The following is an 11,035-nucleotide window of genomic DNA, read 5'->3' on the forward strand; positions in this document are numbered from 1 at the left end:
CAGTGTTTGGTGTACATAATTAAGCCTGTACAGAAACTACAATTCGTGACACTATCTAAAGAAAACAGAAGTATAAGTTGATGATATATAATTCCACCCATTTGATAATCAGATAATAAAACTTTGAGGAGGAAATGCAGAACAATCTCTGACCTGGGGAGGAGGATCTGAATTCTAGATCCGGTCATAATGGTTCAATGTTGATGAAGTCAGACCACTCTCTGGCTTGCATGTCCTTATCTTTAAAATTAAGATATTGAGCTGGATGGTCACCACCCTTCTCTATCTTTGAAATTCTACAGTTTGATTCTATTCAGAAACCATGGTAAGAAGCATGTTTGTTCCTTGAAGCTCAGCCAGGACCCACTTGTATGGAAGCCAGAGAGTTCAGGGCCGTCTAATTCCTTGTCTTTGCATCACGTACACCCCTGTAAGGAAACAAACATCATGTTCTCTGTTAAGACACCCAGCACACAGTAGTGATCAATACATGCTATTTTTTTAAAAATGTGCTTTAATTGTGGTAAAAGTCCCATAATATAAAGCACATTACTTTAATCATGTTTAACTGTGCAGTTCAGTGGCACTAAGTATATTCACACTGAAGCACAATTTTCACCATCATCCATCTTGAGACTCAATGTTTCACCGTCCTAAACTGATCTGTCCCCATTAAACACTCACTCCCCACCCACTCCTACCCCTGCACCCCTCAGCCCCGGGCATCTACCAATGTGCTTTCTGACTCAATGACTTTAACTCTTTTAGGTATCTCAAGGGGTTCCCCTGCGCCTCCCCAGCTGGTAAAGAATCTGCCTGCAATGAGGGAGACCTGGATTTGATCCCTGGGTTGGGAAGATCCTCTGGAGAAGAGAAAGGCTACCCAGTCCAGTATTCTGGCCTGGAGAATTCTCCTAGAAGTGGAATCAAAGGTGCAGAATTTGTCTGCACCTAATGTATATTGGAATGCCAATCAATGCTGTTTTAAAAGGAACTTGTATCATCATCCAAAAAACTTTACATGGAATCCCTATCAGAAAGAGAATAGCTTTTGATGGTTACTCTGTTAAATCAGCGTGGCATGTCTTGTGTTCATCATAGAAATGGAAGGGGAGTTAAGTCATTTTTAAGTGACCATATTTTGTTAATTTTTATGAAATATTTCATATAATATGAAGATGGCACTTACCGTATTGCTAGATTTTATTTATTTCTGTGTTTTCATTTTCTTACAAGCTCCCTTGAATGCCGTTGTCATGCTCTGGTCAGCCATATGAGCGACTCTGTACCTTCCACGTAAAACACGAGTCACATTTTTTTTCTGAGGGAAAAAAAGCAAGACACCAAGACTCTACTACATGAAGGAATTAAGACTCATCAAGAATGCCTGACATATTTGAAAAAATAGCCAGAACCTGAATTCCAGTGTGATATAGGTATCTAATAAATTAGGTTTGAAATAATTTTCTTATGTTAACCTCATTAGCATGTTCACCAAATGAGCAAAAAATTAGTTGAAGGTCATATTCTTAAAAAGGTTTTAAGTGACTAATATGAAATGAAACACCTTTGAAAAGAAAGAAAGGGTACCTGTGGGCTGGGGTGAGTGTTAGATGTAGGTGGGTGGGATAGTTTTTGTTGTTGTGTTATGAAATTTATTGAGATATAATCCACATGCCATAAAATCCACCCTTTTAAAGTGCACAATTCAATGTGTTTTAGTATAGTCACAGGATTATAGAAGTCATCACTATTTTTCGATTAAAAAAATAAGGAAACGTCATAACCATTAGCAGTCACTCTTCCTTCCCCTCCCTTTCCCCTAACCCCTCAGTCTACCCTCAGCTATCAGTATTCGACTTCCTGTATCTGTAGGTTTGCTGGTTTTGAACATTTTCTATAGATGGACTCATTATAGTATGTGGCCTTCTGTGTTTTTTTTTTTTTCTTTTCACTTGTTTAAATGTTTCCAAGGTTCATCCATATTGTATCATCCACTAGTATTTTTTTCATTTTTATTGCCAAGTAACATTCTATTGTACACATTTGCTACATTTATGTATTTATGTATCTGTTCATCAGTTGATGGTGTTTGTATTATATCCACTTTTGGGCTATTATGAAAAATGCTGCCACAACATTCATACAAGTTTCTGTGTGGAGATAAATTTCTCTTGAGTGTATACCTAAAAGTGGAATTGCTGGGTCATATGACAATTTCACAATCAACCATTTGAGGCACTGTCAAAATGTTTTTCAAAGTGGCTGCACCATATTTCACTCCCATCAATAATACATGAGGATTGCAACTTCTCCACTTCGTTTTTGATGATATCCATCCCTGTGGGTGTGAAGTGGTATGTTATTGTGGTTTTGATATACAGACTGAACTGAACTGAATGACTAATCATGTTAAACATCTTTCCATGTGCTTTCTGACCACTTATATATCTTAGGAGAAATGTTTACTTAGGTATTTTGTCCATTTTAAAATTGGATTATTTATTTTTCCATTAGGAGATGGGGGTGACAGAGGATGAGATGGTTAGATGGCATCTTCAGCACAATGGACGTGAGTTTGAGCAAATTCCAGGAGACAGTGAAGGACAGAGAAGCCTGGTGTGCTGCAGTTCATGAGGTCACAAAGAGCTGAGCATGACTTAGCAACTGAACAACAAAAACCTTCACATTATTGAGTTGTAGGGGTTCTTCATATGCTCTGTATACAAGCATTAAGCTCCTTTTCAGATGTATGATTTATAAGTATTTCCTTCCTTTCTGTTGAGTTTTTCACATTTTTATAGTTTTGTCTGAAGCATGAAAGTTTATAGTTTTGATAGAGCCCAGTCTGATTTTGTTGCTTGAGCTTTCGGCCTTGTATCTGAAAAATCATTACCCAACCCAGGGTCATGAAGATTTACTTCCATGTTTTCTTCTAAGAGGGTCAGAGTTTAAACTCTTATATTTAGGCATATGATCCTTTTTGAGTTAAATTTTGTGTATGGTGTGAGGTAATATCATTAACATTATTAAGATAATTTTTTTTGCATGTCGATATCTAGTTGTCCCAGCACCATTTTCTGAAAAGACTATTCTTTCTCTCACTGAATGGTCTTGGCACCACAATAAATAATCAGTTGACCATAGATACAAAGGTTTATATCTGGACTCTCAATTCAATTTCATTGATGTATTTGTCTACACTTAAGCCAGTATCACATGTGTTGATTAGGTTTATAGTATAGTATGTAATCGGGATGCTCTTTGGGATCCTTTGCAACCCCATATGAATTTGAGTACTGTCTTTTTCCACTTCAAAAAGAGTCAGCTGGGAATAGAGATGCAGATACAGAGAACTGACTTGTGGATACAGCAGGGGAAGGAGAAAGTAAAGAAACGAAAGAAAGTGAAGTTGCTCAGTCCAACTCTGTGACCCATGCTCTGTAGCCTTCCATGCTGATCAGTCCATGGAATTTTCCAGGCAAGAGTACTGGGGTGGATTGCCATTTCCTTCTCCAGGGGATCTTCCTGACTCAGGGATCAAACCGAGGTCTCCCTCATTGCAGGTAGATGCTTTACCGTCTGAGCCACCAGGGAAGCATAGGGGAAGGAAAGGGTGGAACAATTGAAAGAGTAGCATAGAAACGTATACATTAACCATATGTAAAATAGACAGCCAGTGGGAATTTGCTGTAGGATGCAGGGAGCTCAACCCAGAGGGGTGGGATGGGGTAGAGGATGGGAGGGGAGGCTCAAGAAGGAGGGGACATATATATATACCTATGGCTGATTCATGTTGATGTATGGCAGAAACCAACACAACATTGTAAAACAATTATCCTTCAATTAAAAAGAGATTTATATATATATAAAGAAATTTATATATATATATAAAGAATTCAGCTGGAAGTTTGCTGGGACTTGTGTTGAATCTGTAGATTAGTTTAGAGAGTAGTGACGTCTTAAGGATCTTCCAACCCATGACATGGGAGGTCTTTCCATTTATTTAGAAGGCTTCTTTAAAGTCTTTAATAATGTTTTGTAATTTTAAGTTACTTTTCACTTCTTTGGTTAAATGTATACATAGGTATTTTATTCTTTTATACTACTATTAGAGTAATTATTTTCTTAATTCTATGTTCAAGTGGTTTATTGATATATAGAAATACAACTGATTTTATGTAAATTGATCTTGAATCTTGTCACTTTGTTGAATTTATTAGTTGTAATAGTTTTTTAATAGGTTCTTTAGATGTTCTACATATAAGATTATCTCATTTGCAAATTAAGATAGTTACTACTTCTTTCCCAATCTGGGTGCCTTCGCCTTTTTCTTGACCGGTTATCCTGACTAGAACCTCTAGTACAACAGTGAATAGAAGTGGTGAGAATGGGCACTTCTGTCGTGGTTTTGCTCTCAAGAGGAAAGCGTTCAGTCTTTCAACATTAAGTATGAACAAGCCGTGGGATTTTCATAGAGGACCATGCCTAGTTTGTTGCATTTTTAATTATGATTGGGTGTCGGGTTTTGTCAAATGCTTTTCACATGGTTTTTGTTTTTCATTCTGTTACTATTATGTGTTATATTTCCTAGGTTATGGTGCATGATCCTTTTTATATTTTGTTGGATACAGTTTACTAGTATTTTGTCAAGGACTTTCGTGTCTGTATTCATAAGAGATGATAGTCTGTAGTTTTTTTTCTTGTAATGTCTCTATCTTATTTTGATATCAGTACAGTACTGTCATAGAGTGAGTTAGAAATTATCTTCTCCTCATATACTTTTTAAAAAAAAGTTTGTAAAGGATTGGTTTTAATTTAATTTAATTTTTTTTAATATTTGATAGAATTATCCAGTGAAGCCATCTGTGTCTGGACTTTCCCTTGTGGAAATATGTCTAGCTACCAGTTTGATTGCTTGGTGCATATTCACACTTTCTGCATCTACTTGAGTCAGGTTCATAATTTGTGTCTTTCTAGTGATTTGTTTCTCTCATCTGTTTTACCTAATGCATTGACATACAGTTGTTCATAATTCCCTTGTAGTCCTTTTCATTTCTTAAAGTTGGCAGTGGCGTCTCTTCTTTCATTTCTGTATTTAACAGTTTGTCTTCTCTTCACTCTACCCCTCCCTTTTGTTTCTTGGTTAGTCTAACTAACACTCATTAATTTTGTTGATTTTCTCTAAGAACCCACTTTTGAATCCTTTGATTTCCTCTACTATTTTGTTTTTCTCAAATTCATTTATCCCTGCTCCAAATTCTTTTCTAATCAGTGCTTTTGCAGCACCATACAAGTTTTGGTATGTTGTATTTTCATTTTATTTCCTCTCAAAATATTCTCTACTTTCTTTACTGACCTCTTCTTTCACACATCAGTCATTTAGACACGTATTGTATAATATGTGTTTAGACATAGCTGTGAATTTCCCAAATTTTCTTCCATTGTTGAATTCTGATTCCATCGTGGTTTGAAAACATATTTCGTATGGTTTCAATCCCTTTAAGCTTACTGAGACGTGTTCTCTTCCTCAGCACATGATTTATGGAAGAATGTTCCATGTACACTTCAGAAAATTGCCTCTTCCATGGTTGTTGGCTGGAGTATTCTACTGAAGTCTGTTAGGTCTGGTTGGTTTATACTGTTCAAATCTTCTGTTTTATTGTGCTTTTTATGTCTAGTTTTTCTATTCATGATTGAAAATGTGGTATTGAAATATCTGACTTTTATTGTTGGATTGTTTATTCTTCCCTTCAGTTCTGTTTATTTTTGTTATATGTATTTCGCAGTCTTGCTGCTGGCTGTACTGCTGTTCAGTCCCTAAGTCCTGTCTGACTCTGTGACCCCATCAACTGCAGCACACCAGGCTTCCCTGTCCTTCACTGTCTTCCAGAGTTTGTTCAAACTCATGTCCATTGAGTAAGTGATGCCATCCAACCATCTCATCCTCTGTTACCCCACTGTAAATAGTGCTGCAATGAACACTGGGGTACATGTGCCTTTTTCTGTTCTGGTTTCCTCAGAGTATACGCCAAGTAGTGGGATTGCTGGGCCACATGGTAGTTCTGCTCCATCTTTTGAGGAATCTCCGTATTGTCTTCCACAGTGGCTGTATCAATTTACATTCCCACCAACAGTGCAGGAGGGTTCCATTTTTCCCATAGCCTCTCCAGCATTGTTTGTGGATTTTTTGATGATGGCCATTCTGACCAGTGTAAGATGATAACTCATGGTAGTTTTGACTTGCATTTCTTTAATGATGAGCGATGTTGAGCATATTTTCATATGTTTATTAGCCATCTGTATGTCTTCTTTGGAGAAATGTCTGTTTAGGTCTTTTGCCCACTTTTTGATTGGGTTGTTTGTTTTTCTGGTATTGAGTTGTAATGAGTTGCTTGTATGTTTTGCAAATTAATCTTTTGTCAGTTGTTTCATTTGCTATTATTTTCTCCCATTCTGAGGGTTGTCTTTTCACCTTGTCTATAGTTTTCTTTGCTGGTGCAAAAGCTTTTAAGTTTAATTGGGTCCCCCTTATTTATTTTTGTTTTTATCTCTGTTACTCTGGGAGGTGGGTCGTAGAGGATCTTGCTGGGATTTGTGTTCTTTCTTTATAGTCATACCCTTCCTACAAACCTATTGCCTAGTTTACAATGATATTCTTCCCAGTGGAGAGTTCTTATATTGTCATAAGTTAGATATTCATACCACATTGTCATTATCATTGTAATTTGACCTTTGTTTTGTTGATTATTCACCGCTGATAGGCTCCCCCACTTTTTATTTTTTCCTTCTGAGGCTTTGTATTGAGTTATGTAACCACATTGGCATGAAGAGTTAGGGGAAGAGGGGAGCTCACATTCTGAGCTGCAGTATTGATCAGAGTCACATCAGGGTAGATGTAGAGGAGTGAACCTGAAACTAAATGAAGTCGAAGCTTGAGTCTTACTTACTTAAGAGCTGATGTTTTCCACTACTGGTGGCTCAGCAGTGAAGAATGTCAATGCAAGAGATGTGAGTTTGATCCTTGGGTCAGGAAGATCCCTGGGAGAAGGGAACAAAAACCCACTCCAATACTAGAAATTCAAAAGCTTTGGTGACAGTTGAGCACCAATGATGAAACCATAAATGCCTTGGTGTCCCACCTTGTCCTCTCCCTCCCCAGTTGCCTCTGGAAAGCTCGGAGTGTAGCAGTAGGAGTTCTGGAATGTTCCTAAGTGGGGCTGACCTTTGTTACCACTGTTAACCCTTGTCCTCTCTTCTCAGAGACAAGAGATTAAGTTAAAACGGACACCTCCTCTGGGACACAGGGCAAAGCTACTTTTCCTTCTTTGCAAATTCAAAGGATTTTCCCCTTCTCAGCCTTCCCTCCCCCTCCATCCTGACCTTCACACCTTCCCGACATTAGGGAAAGGCAGGAAGTTTTCCCTGTGGTTTTTCTTTGTGACGACATGCTGGGGCCGTGTAATCAATGGGGAAAACCCCATGTGAGAACACGCCTTCTATGTACATTCCCAATATTTGCTATAAGTAGGGCCATCCCAGGCCCAGGCTGCTATCAAACATCACAGCACTCTCGAGGCACTCGGTACCCAGCACTGAGACATCTGTCCCTCGAGTTGAAAATGATGTGCAGCAGCAAGAATTTGCTCCTGGCTGCTTCGATGTCAGTGCTCTTGCTCCACCTCTGCAGCAAGTCAGAAGGTAAGTGAGGCTCTTTCTGCCGGCTCAGGAGGAAGAGCTCTTTTCATTTTCTTCTAAGCTTTGAGCGCATCTGGGGGTGCCCCAGGGGAATGGAAGCCTGTTTGAAAATCTTCTAAAGGAAGTGATGGGTGTTGTCATCTCACTGGCTCATGGAAGAGGGAACAGTTACTGCTGCCTATCAGGCTTTTTTCTCTGCTGTGAATCTCAGCAGATTTTTTTCAGAATGGGCTCCCAGAGACCACTGAGATCCAGAGAAAGGCCAAAGTGTTATTTCTGGGAGTGATGTAAATTGTGTAACACTACCAGTGAATGGGGTCACTTTGAAATGTAAGCAACACTCTCATTTCCCCAGCTTTCTCACCTCTCAACGAAATAGCTTTGCCAAAGTTCAAAACTCATCCTTTAGTTTGACACCTGACTTCATCCTTGTAAGGCCTTGGGACGTCACTTGCCAACTCTGTGGCTATAATTATCCCCTACAGCAGGTTAGAGATACAGCAAGTTATAATTTAACTTGGAGGAGTGTCCAGGAATTGCTTCATTGCTATAAGAGGACATCACTTTTATCAATAGATGCATTCCTGAAAATACAAGTGTTGAACTTTTATGAACAAAATTAAAAATTCTCATTAACTAATATTACCATTTCAAAAGTCTTTAATTGTAGCTAGTATTACCAGCTCTTATAAGCCACATTTTCCTTTGTACCTTCCTGTCTTTACCCTCCTCTCAATGTTCAGTAGCCAAGATAATAGATTAAAAATCTGCCAATTTCTTTTCTGAATTTAAAAGACTATGTATAAGGGTTTCTTCCAGTGGGAAGTATTCATATTCTTGAGTGATTACAGTGAACTGAAATAAAACACTGTTAGTTTGTATTTCTTACTAAAACTGTTCCTTGGTGAAAAGTCATATGCTTCTATATTGTATTATTGAACCAAAATTTCCCAGCACACAAGCTAGTTTTTTTTATGGCAACTGAAAGCTATGCTAAATTGGGTTTCAAAGACATTGGAACTGTTCCCTTAAATAGTTAATTTGCCATATAAATCAGGTTCTAGGTTTCCCACAACTTCAAGTAGTTCTGTGATACCTATCACTGAATAAATAAATTCATGTGGACTCAATACCTTTCATTTCTTTTTAGCAGCAAGCAACTTTGACTGCTGTCTCCGATATACAGAACGAATACTTCACCCCAGTTTTCTTGTGGGCTTCACACAGCAGTTGGCCAATGAAGCCTGTGACATCAATGCAGTCGTGTAAGTTACCAAGGGATTCTAATTCATTTGTATCAGGAGTAGATGAGAATTTCAGGTAGAAAAAGCTTTGCCTTTTTGGAGTTTCATTCAGAAACTACTGATGCGGCAAAGATAACTTTGTTTTAGGAGTACAAATATCTTCAAAGTTCACTTTAAATAGAACTGAAATAAAGCAAAAGCTTAGTTTATAAAACATGAACATAGTTGAGGGCAAAATCACTTTTGAAGATAAATTTATAAACTAAGATGCTATCTTAGGAAAATAGGGAAGACATAAACTTTGAAACGTGCATCTTCTGCCAGAAAGTGGTTGCAGCTCTAAGTAAAAACTCAGAGTAGTTATACCACCACATATAATATTCTTGATGTATCTAAGATAATTATATTTGAAATGATGAGAGTTACTGATCAGATATATCCATATGTCATATAACCACCAACAACAAAATTAGATAATCCTGGGACTTTATCTTCTTATTACAGCACAATCATTTGTTAAATTGCAGAGAAAGGTAGGGAGAATCACTTTCATTTCTTGCATCAAGCTTTATCAGAAGCTTTATTTTTTCATTTCATTTCACCTCTGAAACAAATGACTTGTTTAGGGTGTAGAGCAATCAGTCAATTGGAATATGAAATTTCTATTGTATATTCTGTGAAAAAAAATTAAAACTTCTTGAAACATAAATCAAATTGTCTGATTTTTTTTTTCCAGCTTTTACACCAGGAGAAAATTAGCTGTGTGTGCAGATCCAAAGAAGAAGTGGGTGAAGCAAGCTGTGCACTTGCTCAGGTAAGGAACCTTTACAGTCCATCAGTCTTGCTCCAGATGTTTGGGCTTAGTGTTGATAGCGTGGCGGATCACAGGCTTGCTGGAAGGCTTCAGCCTAAGTGCTGTGGCAATTTTAAAGGGTAATTTGAATGGGGCCAGTTGGCACTAGTGGTAAAGAATTCACCTTTCAATGCAGGAGACACAAGTAGATGTGAGTTCTGTCCCTGGGTCAGGAAGATCACCAGGAGGAGGAGATGGCAACCCACTCCAGGATTCCCATCTGGAAAATCCCACAGACAGAGGAGCCAGATGGGCTACAGCCCACGGGGTCACAGAGTCAAATAGGACTGAGGGACTGAGCACATGAAAAAAACCTTTTTTTCAACTACTTACAGATCATTAAAAATTTTTTTTCACATAGTGTGTTAGAGCCCTCTGTGCACTCAGTCCTTGTTGCAAAGATGCCTGCTATGTATATAACTGACAGACGACATGCCATTCATTTGTGAAAAGCTAAAACGTAACCAATTCAAAAGAGGTTCATGGCTCTGATTTCGTGGATGATAACAGAGTGACCTTTTATCCATGGACAGAATCATTTCACACCAGGGTGTCAGACACTCACCATGAAGACACAGTGTTTACATTCTGCTTCTGTCCTTGGCTAGCTGGCTTATGTTGGGCAGGGTCATCCTCTCTGAACCCCGATTTCCTCAGAGTGCCTCTGAGCTGCTTGGTATCCTGAAATGAGACTAGGGAGTGTGGGTCAATCTGTAGGCACGAAACACATTCCTACATGCCTGTCACCCTATCTTTGCTTATCTTTTTCTTTTTCTCTTTGCAGTCTAAGAGTCAAGAGGATGTAAAAATGGATGCTCCCTGGAATGGAACTGGGCACAGCCCAAGAATGAAAGGAACCTAGCTGAATTGAGAGCTTCACTTACCCTTGTTGAAGGCTCAAAGCTTATCTGATTTGTGTCTCATTGGACTTGTCCAATTAGTGAAGTTGATTCATATTGCATCATAGTTTGCTTTGTTAAGCATCATGTTATATTCTATTTTATGTTATGTTATTTATATGTGTGTTTTTTGTGTGTGTTTTGCTATTTAATACTAGTTTTCCATAAGCTATTTGGTTTAGAAGGAGGTATAAAGTTATGCTTGAAGGAATAAGATACATGGATTTTCTTGAGCAGAAGGCTATTTTAAAAAGACATTTAACACTCTTGTTTGTATAGCTTTGTTTTCTAAATTGCTGTAATTACTTTGCAAAAGACAAAACTGATAAGAAGAATAAAAG

At 38.1% G+C, this 11,035-nt stretch overlaps 1 protein-coding gene across 2 annotated transcripts; it reads left to right on the top strand.

The window, feature by feature from the left end:
* The first annotated feature begins 7,582 nt into the window (after positions 1 to 7,582).
* On the top strand, positions 7,583 to 10,665 carry CCL20 (C-C motif chemokine ligand 20). Of its 2 annotated transcripts, none has more exons than XM_068969486.1 (4): positions 7,583 to 7,701; positions 8,849 to 8,963; positions 9,679 to 9,756; positions 10,580 to 10,665. In XM_068969486.1, the coding sequence occupies exons 1-4, from the start codon at positions 7,623 to 7,625 to the stop codon at positions 10,599 to 10,601; spliced, it is 294 nt and encodes a 97-aa protein (XP_068825587.1). In that variant the 5' UTR covers positions 7,583 to 7,622; the 3' UTR covers positions 10,602 to 10,665. The 2 variants fall into 2 exon arrangements, with proteins under 2 accessions (XP_068825587.1, XP_068825588.1); XM_068969487.1 differs by having other exon boundaries at positions 8,852 to 8,963.
* The last annotated feature ends 370 nt before the right edge of the window (positions 10,666 to 11,035 follow it).

This window comes from Capricornis sumatraensis, chromosome 3, assembly GCF_032405125.1.
Source record: "Capricornis sumatraensis isolate serow.1 chromosome 3, serow.2, whole genome shotgun sequence".
In the NCBI taxonomy this organism is placed as follows: Eukaryota; Metazoa; Chordata; class Mammalia; order Artiodactyla; family Bovidae; genus Capricornis; species Capricornis sumatraensis.